The 17262-nt window shown below is 46.2% G+C and overlaps 1 protein-coding gene across 2 annotated transcripts; it reads right to left on the bottom strand.

The window, feature by feature from the left end:
• Positions 1 to 414: 414 nt before the first annotated feature.
• On the bottom strand, positions 415 to 15656 carry PDLIM2 (PDZ and LIM domain 2). 2 transcript variants are annotated; one of them, XM_083184840.1, is made up of 4 exons: positions 15452 to 15656; positions 13635 to 13785; positions 9680 to 9818; positions 415 to 2463 (listed from the first exon to the last, which is right to left on the bottom strand). In XM_083184840.1, exons 2-4 carry the CDS (start codon positions 13759 to 13761, stop codon positions 2310 to 2312), a joined length of 420 nt encoding a protein of 139 aa, XP_083040966.1. In that variant the 5' UTR covers positions 13762 to 13785; positions 15452 to 15656; the 3' UTR covers positions 415 to 2309. The 2 variants fall into 2 exon arrangements, with proteins under 2 accessions (XP_083040966.1, XP_083040965.1); XM_083184839.1 differs by lacking the exon at positions 15452 to 15656 and adding an exon at positions 15206 to 15375.
• Positions 15657 to 17262: the final 1606 nt, after the last annotated feature.

Below are 17262 nucleotides of genomic sequence, written 5' to 3'. Positions count from 1 at the left end.
CAGGGTCGGAGCTGATGTTAAAAGACTTCCCTACAAATGCCTGGGCACGCCTGCTTTTTCCCTGACACTTTCAGAATACGGCTGGCTACCACCCCAAAACGTCAGCTTCCTGTCAATCAACTTGCATACGTCCAGCAATTCAAAAAGTAAAAGGATATTAGTATGCGTACTGTGAGCCATATGATCAGATATGAATAACCCCCATAGTACATGAAATGAACAATATCTCATCGCCAACACAAGTAAGAAGAACCATCAAATACAGGAGGATCACCAAGTACTTATAGTGAAAAGCTGAAGCATTATAAATAGCGATTTAGACATTTTAATTAAAGCTAGATAAGCCGTGTTACTACCTAACTAGCAATTTACCCCGCTTTATGGTAATCCCTAAATGAGCACATTTGTCCTAAATCAATTTGAAAGATAATTTTAATAGCATATAAAACAAGGACACAATAAAGCATCTGCAATAATGAGGGAAAGGCAGGGAAGTAACCTGTGTGTTGTGTACGTGCGGGTTACATATCAGAAGGTAAAACACGGCTTCAGTCAGAGCACGCAGTTTATAGGATTATATATATATATATATACGCAGCCTATTGTATGGTGAGAGAAAATGAGATCATTGAAATTTGGCTTAGGGTCACCATTATGGTTATATTTGGCACTGTTGTCTCTTATAAATAATTGAATGCATGAGAAATGTTTATACTGTGACGCTTATGGAAATTGTCCTGTTATGTCTACTGAGAAGTCATCAGTTATAAACCGTCAGATGTGACACCACCACTTTGTGATTCAGTGACACGGGCCCTATAAATACTGCAGGATATCCCAAGACGCCTCAGATCTGGGCCGCGTGCAATTATCCTCTCACGGAATCAATTTGTGTCTCATGATTGCCTAAAATATGCACTTGGGAAAACATTTAGTGAGCGAGTGGCCACGAACAGTGGGACTTGTTCTGATTGACTCGCAAGGCTGCGAAATTTGCAGCCTTGTGAGTCTATCAGACACCGCCCTCCCCTTGGACGCATGACCCCCCGCGCGAATGGATGATTTACATAATCCTCCATTCGCAGGCGGGGAGAAATCATTTGATGGTTGGCGACCATCAGCGCTCGCAGTTCAGAGACACCTATATGGTCTCTCCAAACTGCAGGCTCCCTATGCGAGGACGGGGCAGGCAGCTGACAACCGCTGACGTCAGCTGCCCGCTCCCCGCACCGCGGCCTCATTAGCATGAGAACGCCCAGCATTCTCATGGGGACACCCATGAAACGCTGGGCATTCCCATATGCTAATGGGGCTCGATTAGAATAAGGTCCAGTATCCCAAGTGATGATTTGGGGTAGACCTTAAATGGGAAAGCAATGACTTCTAGGGGTAAATTGACTATGATGGGAGTTCTATTGAAGATGGGATGTTTCCCATAGCAACCAATCAGATTCCACTTATTTATTTTGCACCTTCTAGAGCAGTAGTTCTCAAACTCGGTCCTCAGGACCCCACACAGTTCACGTTTTCCAGGTCACCCGACAGGTGCATTCATCACTGACTGACACATTTACACAGGTGGAGCTAATTACTTCACTTGTGATTCTGTGAGGAGACCGGGAAAACGTGCACTGTTGGGGGTCCTTGAGGACCGAGGTTGAGAACCACCATTCTAGAGGATAATAGATAGAATCTGCTTGGTTGCTATGGGCAACTTTCCATCTTAGTAAATTTCCCCCCTACTGTCAGTCACTTAAAGCTGCTGTCAGTCACTGCTTAAACGCAGGTGTGTGTATCAGTGGTTCTTTAGCTTATTTCACTTCACTCACCTATTTTCAAGCATTGAGACTCCTAGCTGTAAATGTACTGAAGCTTCTAAAAATAAAAGAGGTGATGTTGCCCATAGCAACCAATCAGAATTTTTCTATCATTTTCTAGGATGCAGTAGACAGAACCTGATTTGTTGCTATTGGCAATATCACCTTTATTCATTATAGAAGCTTAAGTACATGTGAGATTCCCGATCGCCTGTGTGGTAATAACACTGCCTTACGTTGCTCCTGACATTGCAGCTGCCAACAGTCCTGATTTCCATCATATGAAAGGGACGAGGACTCCCAGGAAATGGATGGTTGGTTCAGGGTGTGTTTTGGGCAAGACAGGTGTGAGGCCTGAATTGTCCCCATTCTAGAATCGGGAATGTTGGCAGGAAGGCGGGTACGGTACTGTCTGTTACAGTGGTTTATAGGAAGAGGTCGGAATTAGGGTTGTCTGTGAGCACTCTGATAATCTGTTTATTGGCATCCAGTCTATGTCTGATGCCTGGCACGGGCATGTTTCTCGCACACCAGATCGTCACCAGCCCAAAAGTGTCCCCTCATTCGTAGGTTGAGGCCACAGTCAGCACACACGTAGCATGCTGGGTGGCGGTGATGTCCTTCCGAAATCTTCACTGCTATGTCACTGCACGGGGTAAAGAGAGAGAGAGAGAGACAAGGACGCACCGGTTACTAAGGTGAGGCATGCAAGGCGCATTCCTGTTACAGGATTACTTATCTACGTAGCCATGAAATGATACAATACAGACAACCATTTGAAACAACAGGGGGGTTATTTATCAAAGCTTGGAGAGAGATAAAATTGTGAGAGATAAAGTGCCAACCAATCAACTCCTAACAGTAATATGAAGCCCACCCTGAAACATGTAAGACAGAAGCTAATTATTGATAAATGGGCCCATTAACCAGAGAAGGCAAACAGGCTCCTTGTAAACAGTGTGTAATGGGAATGTCTCTCATGCAGTTACACCAAAGCTGGGTACACATGACAGTACATGACATTTTAAAAGATTTAGCCGATTCTGATGGGTTCGAAGCGACAAATTGTTAACGTTGGGCCTGATTCAGCTTGTATCACATATGAGAATATGCTGCTCGCAGATCTAATGACTGGATACTGGGACTATAGGCATGATTCAGACCTGACGGTAGGGCTGCTAATTTTCAGAGCCCTGCGATCAGCCCTGCGATCAGTGTTTTCATAAAATAAAAATTATATATGTGTACATATTCTTTACATAGATGCTGCTAATTATGCACAATAGGTCTGCCTTCTATTTTTAAACTATTTTTATCAATTGGGTAACTAATTTGTGTTGCACATTGCACTTCCTGTATTTAGGTATAAAAACCCTAACCAGATACTGGGCAAGTATTCCTTTGAAAAGTTGTCAGTTTAGACAACGAAACGCGTCATGATACAGCCAATTTGCCATTTAATTTTGGACTTTGAAGCACACCAGAGACACCTCCCGCTGTGACTGTTTTGGTCCAACTTCTGCCCGAGGTCCGATCCCCTCCAACTGGAATACAACACTTGGGACACCACTACCAGCTCAATCTTGGGTTATCATTGAAATCAGCCTGTGATCCTGCCCCAAGTAAAGGAGGACAGAGACACCCTATACAGTGCCAAGAACCCAGCCAGGTCTTACGGATGCCCATCAATACAAATTCCAGTGATATCCAAATACCAAGGAGGACGAAACGAACCACAGGGCCAACACGGACCTAAGCGGATGACCGTCATAAGTATACTGCTCAGTCCTAATTTAATTCCTTCATTTTATCTACATATTTTCATCCCTATTGTTCCAGTATATTATCTGGTTATTAATAAGTGTATTATATTTTAGAATGTATAATAAATACTGCACATTTTTGTGAAACCCAATTGATCCGTTCTTAATCAAATTAACTTAATTTTTTTTTTTTTATATCTTATTGCTATACAGCGCTCCACTTCCATTTGTTTTTTTTGTTTGTGTATACTTTGTTCTAAGGAATTGACTATTCCTTTGTGCGAGCTGCTCAAAACACATACACCCCATCCCTGGCGCCTACTCTTTACCGATTGGTAAATACCCCACTTTTTTCTTCTTCTTGTATTGCTTAGCATGGCTTGTGAGAATATCACAGGCCTGCGAATAACTGCAATCCATGTGCAAGGCGGTCACCATGGAATGATTTTGCCAGTGTGTGCAGTTTGTGCGTGGCCCAGGACTGACGTCACATGACTGACGTCACATGACTTCCCTTCAAACACTTGGGCATGCCTGTGTTTTCCCTGACACTCCCAGGAAATGTATAGTTACCGACCCCCAAACGGCAGCATCCAGTCAATCACCCTGCGAATGGCCAGCAAGGAAATAAATAGCAGGATTTAATCACATGATGGCCTGGCTATGGGCCGTATGCATAGGCAGTCTATCAATGATTGCCCGGCCTGAAATTCGCAGCAGCACATTAATTCGCAAGGTGGGATTTCACTATAGTCTATATGGTCGCTGGCTGTTGCTAATTCACACAGAAGCAATCACGTCTGAATCGGGCCCTGTGCACGGCAGCTGACTGTACAGTGATAGTGGCACGTGTATGGTTCATCGGTTGACAGTCAATAGGTCGACCACTATTGGTCGACAGTCAAATGGTCATCACATAAATAAAGGTCGACATGCGTTAGGTCAACATGGTCAAGTCGACACAAGCAATATGACGACATGGAAAAGGTCGATATGAAAAAGGTCAATGTGATTTTTTATTTTTATTTTGTTCTCTATGTCACACTATTATAATCTCCATCTATGCCCACTTGGATAGTAAAGTATGAAAAACTCATGTCGACTGTTGATCTAATTCATGGTTGCCTACCTGACCCTCTCCATGAGGGAGAATATGCTCTGTTCCTGGACTGCCCTGGTAATGTATGATTGCCATCACCTGTGGTGAAACACCTTTCTTATCAATTACCTAGCTCACCACAGGTGATGGCAATCATACATTACCAGGGAAGTCCAGGAACAGAGCATTTTCCCCTGAAGGAGAGGGTCAGGTAGACAAGTATGATCTAATTATTGTTCTATCGACTGCATCCCAGTGCACATACAACAATTGTGACAGGAATACACTGTGAGGTTCACATAGACGTGGAACACAGGAGCTGACAGATGCAGCAGCACAACAAGCACAGACACGTCTACACACACCAGAATCACATTCCTCCACTCATCCACTGAGCCCTGTCATTAGCAATATCACACTGGGCATTACCCAACACTTATTCGTTCTATAAAGTCTTATTATAGGCTCACAGGTATATCTCCACAGTGATTACAGGCACACAGGTATATCTCCACAGTGATTACAGGCACACAGGTATATCACCACAGTGATTACAGGCACACAGGTATATCTCCACAGTAATTACAGGCTCACAGGTATATCTCCACAGTGATTACAGGCACACAGGTATATCACCACGGTGATTACAGGCACACAGGTATATCAGCACGGTGATTACAGGCACACAGGTCTATCAGCACGGTGATTACAGGCACACAGGTATATCACCACAGTGATTACAGGCACACAGGTATATCACCACGGTGATTACAGGCACACAGGTATATCAGCACGGTGATTACAGGAACACGGGTATATCACCACAGTGATTACAGGCACACAGGTATATCATCACAGTGATTAAAGGCACACAGGTATATCACCACAGTGATTACAGGCACACAGGTATATCACCACAGTGATTACAGGCACACAGGAATATCACCACAGTGATTACAGGCACACAGGAATATCACCACAGTGATTACAGGCACACAGGTATATCTCCACAGTGATTACAGGCACACAGGTATATCACCACAGTGATTACAGGCACACAGGTATATCACCACAGTGATTACAGGCACACAGGTATATCACCACAGTGATTACAGGCGCACAGGAATATCACCACGGTGATTACAGGCGCACAGGTATATCACCACAGTGATTACAGGCACACAGGTATATCTCCACAGTGATTACAGGCACAGAGGTATATCACCACAGTGATTACAGGCACACAGGAATATCACCACAGTGATTACAGGCACACAGGTATATCACCACAGTGATTACAGGCAGACAGGTATATTACCACAGTGATTACAGGCACACAGGTATATCACCACAGTGATTACAGGCACACAGGTATATCACCACAGTGATTACAGGCGCACAGGTATACTGTACCACCACGGTGATTACAGGCACACAGGTATATCACCACAATGATTACAGGCACACAGGTATATCACCACAGTGATTACAGGCACAGAGGTATATCACCACAGTGATTACAGGCACACAGGTATATCACCACAGTGATTACAGGCACACAGGTATATCACCACAGTGATTACAGGCACACAGGTATATCACCACAGTGATTACAGGCACACAGGTATATCACCACAGTGATTACAGGCACACAGGTATATCTCCACAGTGATTACAGGCACACAGGTATATCACCACAGTGATTACAGGCACACAGGTATATCACCACAGTGATTACAGGCACACAGGTATATCACCACAGTGATTACAGGCAGACAGGTATATTACCACAGTGATTACAGGCACACAGGTATATCACCACAGTGATTACAGGCAGACAGGTATATTACCACAGTGATTACAGGCACACAGGTATATCTCCACAGTGATTACAGGCACAGAGGTATATCACCACAGTGATTACAGGCACAGAGGTATATCACCACAGTGATTACAGGCACACAGGAATATCACCACAGTGATTACAGGCACACAGGTATATCACCACAGTGATTACAGGCAGACAGGTATATTACCACAGTGATTACAGGCACACAGGTATATCACCACAGTGATTACAGGCGCACAGGTATACTGTACCACCACGGTGATTACAGGCACACAGGTATATCACCACAGTGATTACAGGCACACAGGTATATCACCACAGTGATTACAGGCACAGAGGTATATCACCACAGTGATTACAGGCACACAGGTATATCACCACAGTGATTACAGGCACACAGGTATATCACCACAGTGATTACAGGCACACAGGTATATCACCACAGTGATTACAGGCACACAGGAATATCACCACAGTGATTACAGGCACACAGGTATATCTCCACAGTGATTACAGGCACACAGGTATATCACCACAGTGATTACAGGCACACAGGTATATCACCACAGTGATTACAGGCACACAGGTATATCTCCACAGTGATTACAGGCACAGAGGTATATCACCACAGTGATTACAGGCACAGAGGTATATCACCACAGTGATTACAGGCACACAGGAATATCACCACAGTGATTACAGGCACACAGGTATATCACCACAGTGATTACAGGCAGACAGGTATATTACCACAGTGATTACAGGCACACAGGTATATCACCACAGTGATTACAGGCACACAGGTATATCACCACAGTGATTACAGGCGCACAGGTATACTGTACCACCACGGTGATTACAGGCACACAGGTATATCACCACAGTGATTACAGGCACAGAGGTATATCACCACAGTGATTACAGGCACACAGGTATATTACCACAGTGATTACAGGCACACAGGTATATCACCACAGTGATTACAGGCACACAGGTATATCACCACAGTGATTACAGGCGCACAGGTATACTGTACCACCACGGTGATTACAGGCACACAGGTATATCACCACAGTGATTACAGGCACACAGGTATATCACCACAGTGATTACAGGCACACAGGTATATCACCACAGTGATTACAGGCACACAGGTATATCACCACAGTGATTACAGTGCATACCTCCCAACATGACCCTCTCCAGGAGGGGCACATTGCTCTGTTTCTGGACTTCTCTCTTGATTCATGATTACCATCACCTGTGTTGAAACACTTTTCTTATCAATAAACCTGTTTTACACAGGTGATGGCAATCATACATTGAGAGAAGTCCAGAAACAGAGCATTGTGTCCCTCCTGGAGAGGGTCATGTTGGAAGGTATGATTACAGGCACACAGGTATATCAGATACTCTAATTAGGATATGGCTAATGGGCCAGAGTTCATATAACAGGTATATAAGTCATATGATACAGCATACTGTAGACTAAGCTTGATATTTGTTTTAATTGACCCAGGAGGTCTCGTAGTCACCTTGGGTAAGTGACAAAGGGTGGGATATACTATAGGGAAAACACATTTTGCATATGTACTAAGCCCCGGACACCTTGTCTTTGATGCAGGGGGTACTGTCAGCAAAAGCTAGCGTTACCCTACAGAAGCCTCCCGCGGCCACCGTGTCTCTCTGCTTATGCACAAAGACACTCCTGCGCTGAAACCCGGAAGTGTGGGCATCGCTAAGGACAGCTCTTACCAGGAGCACTAACCTCTGTGATACTAATCGCATATGTTAGTATGATTACTATCAATGACTTAGGTGGCAGGATGTAACGCAAAGACTTGGCACATTCCGCCCAAAATTCTGCTCTGTGACTCATGGGAGTAAAGGCTATAGGCTATCAGTGGCATGTATGAGTGAGTTCCGGGCAATGCTGCCAGATGCTATAGAGTGGCAATCAGTTAAAACACAAATTTTAAAGGATTGACACTGTAAAACATGGGGCATTCTCATTGTAAACTCCCAATGCCTGCAAATGGCAGCCTATTACCCTAAGTCCCAGTGTATCTTCTCTTCTTTATAACTTTACCATTGGGCTGAGAAAGGTCCAGTCTGATTTATGACTGAACTAGGAAGACTAGTAGTACTCCCGTACCAAAACAACTTTCTCTCTTATAGTTATAATGGGCTTGTGTAGCAACTACGTTCAGCAATATGAATGCAATCATTTAAAAAATCTGTTCTTAAATAAAAAATAAGGAAGGAAAAGTGCCTTGTGCCACCAGGAATGCACGCTGTACAGAAAGGACTGACACATGATGTCATCACTAAACACTGGCGGTAGGATAGGAGTGCCACACACGACACCTGTCATCACTACTGTGACATGCACATAAAGTATGTATTGGCGCACACATTCAGTACTGCACACCCAACACACGTCACAGCACATACATACTGTCATGGCCTTCACTACAATCACCGATCACTTCAATCACAGATCACTACAATCACTAGATCACAGGTCACTACAATCACTAGATCACAGGTCACTTCAATCACTAGATCACAGGTCACTACAATCACTAGATCACAGGTCACTGCAATCGCTAGATCACAGGTCACTACAATCGCTAGACCACAGGTCACTACAATCGCTAGATCACAGGTCACTACAATCTCTAGATCACAGGTCACTACAATCGCTAGATCACAGATCACTACAATCGCTAGATCACAGATCACTACAATCACTAGATCACAGGTAACTACAATCACTAGATCACAGATCACTACAATCGCTAGATCACAGGTCACTACAATCGCTAGATCACAGGTCACTACAATAGCTAGATCACAGATCACTACAATAGCTAGATCACAGGTCACTTCAATCGCTAGACCACAGGTCACTACAATCACTAGACCACAGGTCACTACAATCACTAGATCACAGATCACTACAATCACTAGATCACAGGAAACTACAATCACTAGATCACTACAATCGCTAGATCACAGGTCACTACAATCGCTAGATCACAGGTCACTACAATCACTAGATCACAGGTCACTACAATCGCTAGATCACAGGTCACTACAATCGCTAGATCACAGATCACTACAATCACAAGATCACAGTGTTACTCACCTGATGCCCATGTTACACCTCTCGCACACCCGCAGCGGGGAAGGCACAGTGTTGGTGATAGGCTTCTGGATGGGGCTGGTGGCAGGTGCGGGCTTCTGAACATTAGGTGACAACCTGCTGGGCAATGCAGTGGAAATGCCTGTAATACAGCAGTACAAGAGCTTTAGTGCACATGTGATCCCTGTGATGCTGGGCATCCTGAAATGTCAGTCACCCTCAGTGCGCTCTTCCCCACTAGCCCTACAGGAGACAGTCGCTGTCATCTTCAAGTCAAAACGTGTTGGAGCACCTGTGATAAGAGAGCGTTTGTGTCTGACCTGGAGCAGGGTCAGAGGATAGAACATACACACCATTCATACTGGAGGCAGAGCACACGTCACCACCGTCACCTCCGTACATACTCCTAGCTCCATGCCTGTATGAAGTATTTGCTGTTTGTATAAAATCCCAGTTTCTGTACCTATACTGAGTGTTACATGGACCTGCTGTAGCCCTAATCATAACTGACATTTCTGATTGGTCATTACTGTATGTGTGACTGTTCTTTATCTATGTTATAGTGTGACATCATCACTGTGTATCTGTAAACTGTAGTCAATTCTCTACTAGTAGTAGCATTAAGTTAGTAATGGCAGTGTGTGCTGGTAGCATTATGTTAGTAATGGTAGAGTGTGCCGGTACTATTCTGTTAGTAATGGCAGTGGGGTGCTGGACGGGGTCCCGACAGTCATTTACCCGACAGACTGATTCCCGACGGCCACCAGCTATTCTCCCTCTATGGGGGTCCATGACCCCCATAGAGGGAGAATAGAATAGGTGGCGAGCTAATGTTAGTGATGGCAGTGTGTGCTGGTAGTGTTATGATAGGGTTAGTGATGGCAGTGTGTGCTGGTAGTGTTATGCTAGTGTTAGTGATGGCAGTGTGTGCTGGTAGTGTTATGATAGGGTTAGTGATGGCAGTGTGCGCTGGTAGTGTTATGTGTTAGTGATGGCAGTGTGTGCTGGTAGTGTTATGTGTTAGTGATGGCAGTGTGTGCTGGTAGTGTTATGTGTTACTGATGGCAGTGTGTGCTGGTAGTATTGTGTGTTAGTGATGGCAGTGTGTGCTGGTAGTATTATGTGTTAGTGATGGCAGTGTGTGCTGGTAGTGTTATGCTGGTGTTAGTGATGGCAGTGTGTGCTGTAGTGTTATGCTAGTGTTAGTGATGGCAGTGTGTGCTGGTGTAGTTATGTGTTAGTGATGGTAGTGTTATGTGTTAGTGATGGCAGTGTGTGCTGGTGTTAGTGATGGCAGTGTGTGCTGGTAGTGTTATGTGTTAGTGATGGCAGTGTGTGCTGGTAGTGTTATGCTAGTGTTAGTGATGGCAGAGTGTGCTGTAGTGTTAGTGATGGCAGTGTGTGCTGGTAGTGTTATGCTAGTATTAGTGATGGCAGTGTGTGCTGGTGTAGTTATGTGTTAGTGATGGCAGTGTGTGCTGGTAGCATTATGTGTTAGTGATGGCAGTGTGTGCTGGTAGCATTATGTGTTAGTGATGGCAGTGTGTGCTGGTGTTAGTGATGGCAGTGTGTGTTGGTAGTGTTATGCTGGTGTTAGTGATGGCAGTGTGTGCTGGTAGTGTTATGTGTTAGTGATGGCAGTGTGTGCTGGTAGTGTTATGTGTTAGTGATGGCAGTGTGTGCTGGTAGTGTTATGCTAGTGTTAGTGATGGCAGTGTGCGCTGGTAGTGTTATGTGTTAGTGATGGCAGTGTGCGCTGGTAGTGTTATGTGTTAGTGACGACAGTGTGTGCTGGTAGTGTTATGCTGGTGTTAGTGATGGCAGTGTGTGCTGGTAGTGTTATGTGTTAGTGATGGCAGTGTATGCTGTTAGTGTTATGCTGGTGTTAGTGATGGCAGTGTATGCTGTAGTGTTATGCTAGTGTTAGTGATGGCAGTGTGTGTGGGTAGGGTTATGTGTGTGCTGGTGTAGTTATGTGTTAGTGATGGCAGTGTGTCCTGGTAGCATTATGTGTTAGTGATGGTAGTGTGTGCTGGTGTTAGTGGTGGCAGTGTGTGTTGGTAGTGTTATGCTGGTGTTAGTGATGGCAGTGTGTGCTGGTAGTGTTATGCTAGTGTTAGTGATGGCAGTGGGCACTGGTAGTGTTATGTGTTAGTGATGGCAGTGTGCACTGGTAGTGTTATGTGTTAGTGACGTCAGTGTGTGCTGGTAGTGTTATGCTGGTGTTAGTGATGGCAGTGTGTGCTGGTAGTGTTATGTGTTAGTGATGGCAGTGTGTTCTGGTAGTGTTATGTGTTAGTGATGGCAGTGTGTGCTGGTAGTGTTATGTGTTAGTGATGGCAGTGTGCGCTGTTAGTGTTATGTGTTAGTGATGGCAGTGTGTGCTGGTAGTGTTATGTGTTAGTGATGGCAGTGTGTGCTGGTAGTGTTATGCTAGTGTTAGTGATGGCAGTGGGCACTGGTAGTGTTATGTGTTAGTGATGGCAGTATGCACTGGTAGTGTTATGTGTTAGTGACGTCAGTGTGTGCTGGTAGTGTTATGCTGGTGTTAGTGATGGCAGTGTGTGCTGGTAGTGTTATGTGTTAGTGATGGCAGTGTGTTCTGGTAGTGTTATGTGTTAGTGATGGCAGTGTGTGCTGGTAGTGTTATGTGTTAGTGATGGCAGTGTGCGCTGTTAGTGTTATGTGTTAGTGATGGCAGTGTGTGCTGGTAGCGTTATGTGTTAGTGATGGCAGTGTGTGCTGGTGTTAGTGATGGCAGTGTGTGCAGTTTGTGTTGTGTTAGTGATGGCAGTGTGTGCTGGTAGTGTTATATGTTAGTGATGGCAGTGTGTGCTGGTAGTGTTATGCTGGTGTTAGTGATGGCAGTGTGCACTGGTAGTGTTATGCTGGTGTTAGTGATGGCAGTGTGTGCTGGTAGTGTTATGGGTCAGTGATGACAGTGTGTGGTGGTAGTGTTATGTGTTAGTGATGGCAGTGTGTGCTGGTAGTCAGTGGTGCAAGTAGAATTTTTTTCTTGGTGGTACTGATAGCCTCCACCAAAAATGGGCGTGGCCATGTGTCATCAGGGGGCGTGGTCACACAAAGCTAGAGGAGTGACTAAATGACAATAGAGGCGTGGACACAGGAGACAGGGAATGAGAAACTGGGAATGACTGGGGGTGGGTTGGCTCTTGCTTGGGGGAGGGCCAGGCAGCTTGTGCTTACAATAGTGGAGCCTGCTCTTCATGCTGTCGGCGCTGCTGATGCCTGTCAGTGTGACAGGCTAAATCAGCAGTAGCCGGTAGCTGCATACAGCACCAATCATAATGCTGGGTGGGCGGGCTGCGGATGCATTATATTTAGACTTAAAATGAAAATAGAAATGACAGTGGATCAGGGGTAAGTGGTACTGCGTACCTGCAGCATATTTCTTACAGGTACTCCGTACCACACCGTACCCCCTTACTTGCAACACTGCTGGTAGTGTTATGGGTCAGTGCTGGCAGTGTTATGTGTTAGTGATGGCAGTGTGTGCTGGTAGTGTTATGTGTTAGTGATGGCAGTGTGTGCTGGTAGTGTTATGCTGGTGATAGTGATGGCAGTGTGCGCTGGTAGTGTCATGCTGGTGTTAGTGATGGCAGTGTGTGCTGGTAGTGTTATGGGTCAGTGCTGGCAAGTGGTCTGTGTTAGTGATGGCAGTGTGTGCTGGTAGTGTTATGTGTTAGTGATGGCAGTGTGTGCTGGTAGTGTTATGTGTTAGTGATGGCAGTGTGTGCTGGTAGTGTTATGCTGGTTTCCTGACATTTATGCCTTAAAAAGAAAGAGTTTTCCTACACTTCACCTGCCCAGGGGGCTGCTCACAGAAGAACACAAATTTCCCCTGAAAGCAATGTGAAATTTGCTGCGGGATCCAAACTTCACCCAACTGGATTGGCCCCGTAGTACACCCAGCTGTACAGATAGCAATGTACGTTACCATCAGGGTCGTTCTCCAGTGCCTCCTGTAGCATCCTGAAGCTGCTGGACTGTCGTGGGGATGTTCTTATCTCCTGGTTCCCCTGCAGCATCTTATACACCTCTGAGTCCTCGTGCGCCCAGCTCATCCTGTGCTCCGTCTTCTTCCACCTCTGCAAGTGGAACAGGGAGAAATGTAGAACTTGGCAGATGTAAGACACGGGTACTACTCACGCTTTAGGGAACTGGTTTCCTCTAAACCTAGTTCTCTCGTGTGCTTATGTTCCCGCCTTGTGTCTGCCTCATGATCTTTGCTCTAGCTATGCCACCAGCCTCTACGTCGTATTACAAACTTTCCTATGCATTATAATGCAACCACCCCTTCCCACATGGTGTACACTCTTACCTATGTACTGTATTCCACCCACCAGCCCTGCTACATTATACTCTTCACCTGCTCTGTATAACACTCCTATCCCCCTGTGCTGCATCACACTCCTACCCCCTGCGCTGTATCACAATCCTACCCCATGCGCTGTATCACACTCCTACCCCCTGCGCTGTATCACACTCCTACCCCCTGCGCTGTATCACAATCCTACCCCATGCGCTGTATCACACTCCTACCCCATGCGCTGTATCACACTCCTACCCCATGCGCTGTATCACACCCCTACCCCCTGCACTGTATCACACTCCTACCCCCTGTGCTGTATCATACTTCTACCCCCTGTGCTGTATCACACTACTACCCCTGTGCTGCATCACACTGCTACCCCCTGTTGTGTATCACACTCCTACACTATGTGCTGTATCATACTCCTACCCCCTGCATGGTATCACACTGCTACCCCCTGTGCTGTCTCACACTTGTGCCCCCTGCACAGTATCACACTCCTACCCCCTGTGCTGTATTATACTCCTACCCTCTGCGCTGTACCACACTCCTACCTCCTGCGCTGTAGCACACTCCTACCCCCTGCGCTGTCACACTCCTACCACCTGCGCTGTATCACACTCCTACCCCCCTGCTCTGTACCATACTCCTACCCCCCTGCTCTGTACCACACTCCTACCGCCTACGTTGTCACACTCCTACCCCCCTGCTCTGTACCACACTCCTACCGCCTACGTTATCACACTCCTACCCCCCTGCTCTGTACCACACTCCTACCCCCTTGCTCTGTACCACATTCCTACCCCCTGCGTTGTCACACTCCTACCCCCTGCGCTGTATCACACTCCTACCCCCTTGCTCTGTATCACACTCCTACCCCCCTGCTCTGTACCACACTCCTACCCCCTTGCTCTGTACCATACTCCTACCCCCTGCACTGTATCACACTCCTACCCCCTGCTCTTTAAAACACTCCTACCCCCTGTGCTGTATCATACTCCTACACCCTGCACTGTATCACACTGCTACCCTCTGTGCTGTGTTACTCTTCCCCCTGCACTATATTGTATTATTTTCCCTTGTGGTATATTACAGTGCTCTCCGTTGTGCCTCTCTATCTCTCCCTCCTTTCAGTTGCTGCGTCTCGCAAACTCTCCTCCCTGCCCTTAGGCTGTCTATATCACAGATAGACTCACATGTCAAACAGAGGTCTCTTCTGCCAGTGATGCCCCTTCTGTCTCTGTCAGTCCTCCACTCTCTGTCACTCTCTTGGCTCTCAGCCTTCAGCTCACCACAAGTGTGCCCGTATCTCTCAGTTCTGTTTCTGTCACAGACAGAGATGTCTCTTCTTCCTGTGTGTAGGACACACCTGTCCCTCTATCCCCGCCTGTCTCTCTCCTCCTCTTACCACAGACACACCTTTGTCTCTTGACACTACTCACCCTTCCTGTCCCCTCTCATTCTCTGCACTTTCTTCTGTCAGTGTCCTCCTCTGTCTCAATAGGCGCTCAGGAGTTGGGTTAGCTTCCAAACAGCCGGATCTCACTTTCTGAGTCCCCACATTAGAGCCTCACATCTGCTTTTAGTTAAATTACTAGGAAAGCAGGGAAGTCTGAGAGACAGCCAGAATGAGAGACTTCCAGGAGGGGGGGGGGGGGGGGGGGGTAAGAGAGAGCTGACAGACACCCAGAAAACACGCGACACTGGGGAATGCGCAATGTGTACTCTCCTGAGGGCATAAAACTCAATTATTTGTTATCCTGTTTGTCTGCTTTTATAGGACGGGCCATGATGTGCAGCGTTAGTTGCATAATCAGCAAATTTTATGCGGATTGATGGGTGGACCTGGTTGATCTGCAGAACTATGACTGTGCAGCACAGGATCCTGAAGTCAGACACGCATGTAGATTTTCCGCGCTTTACTTTATGATATTCCCTGGTAATGAGTACCGCCACATTTTTGTCCTGGAACCCGGTTGTTTTCTACCACCATCACTGGTATATTTTAATATTTTAACAGTCTTGTCTAGAAGTTGTGTGACCAGACTAGACAGTCAAAAGGTCGACAGGGTTTAAAGGTCGACGTGGTCTAATGGTCGACATGCTCAAAAATGTCAACATGGAAAAGGTAGACATGTCGGTATTTCATGCCCTACCATCCACTAGGGTGAATAAAATAGTATGTTGAGCGCAGCGAGCCATGCGAGGGGACATGGTACACTTAGACAGTGTCCATGTGGACCTATGTAAAAACAATAAAAACTCATGTTGACCTTTTGAACATGTCGACCTTTTTCACGTCGACCTTTTAACCATGTCAATCTTTTACCTGTCGACCTATAGACCCTGTCAACCTTTTGACCCTGTCAACCTTTTGACCCTGTCAACCTTTTGACCCTGTCCACCTTGTGACTGTCTACCATTAGTGGTCCACCATATGACTGTCTATCATGAGTCAGTCTATGTTTTATACCATAACCGTATAGAAGCACTCACACATTACCAGTAGCCTCCTGGCTGTGCAGTTTAGCTTTGAAACCAGACACAAGCTGCTATTTTTTGGGTGTCAGCGTGTGAGGTAATTTTCAGGGTCAGGCTCTGACGTCAGCGCTGGCCTCGATCATCCTGTTTCAGTCGCAGATGACCAGTAGGGTCAGAATAATACCCACTAGCCTAAACATCTATGGTTTTTGCATGGGAGCATGCAAAACCCGGGATTTAGGCTAGTAGCTCCCAGTTGATATGACCCGGGTCGTGAGACCTGGCATTTCCACCCTGGTACCGACCAGGGTTGAAAACGGGTTCAACCCGGGTAACTGTGCAGTGTAAACGGGTAACCTGGGTCGATGCAAACCAGAGTCCGTTCACTGCAATGAAAAACCCAGCGCTGGGAGATGCAAGAGAGCATCCCAGTGCAGCCCTGGCCTGTCTCCCAATGCCATCACCCGCTGGCATTATGCCAGGTGGGAACTCAGATTGAAAAGGGTTCACCAGCCAGGTTGCACCTGGGTTGGAGATGGGTACAAAATCCTGGGAATTGTAGATGGAAAAGGGGTATAAAAAGGTGCCCATACACGGTCCGTTTAACGGATCCGTTCGGCACTTAATTAGCACGCATCGCATCGGATCGCATCCCTAGTGCATGCCTTGTGCATGCACTGTGATCCGATGCGATGTGTACCTAGTACAAAAAGTATGTGCAGCACATACTTTTTGTACCGTACGATGAGATGCGCGGGAGCGCGCATCTCAT

The sequence above is a fragment of the Crinia signifera genome, chromosome 4, assembly GCF_055691185.1.
Source record: "Crinia signifera chromosome 4, ASM5569118v1, whole genome shotgun sequence".
NCBI lineage: Eukaryota > Metazoa > Chordata > Amphibia > Anura > Myobatrachidae > Crinia > Crinia signifera.
This window is presented reverse-complemented; position numbering and strand designations above follow the sequence as displayed.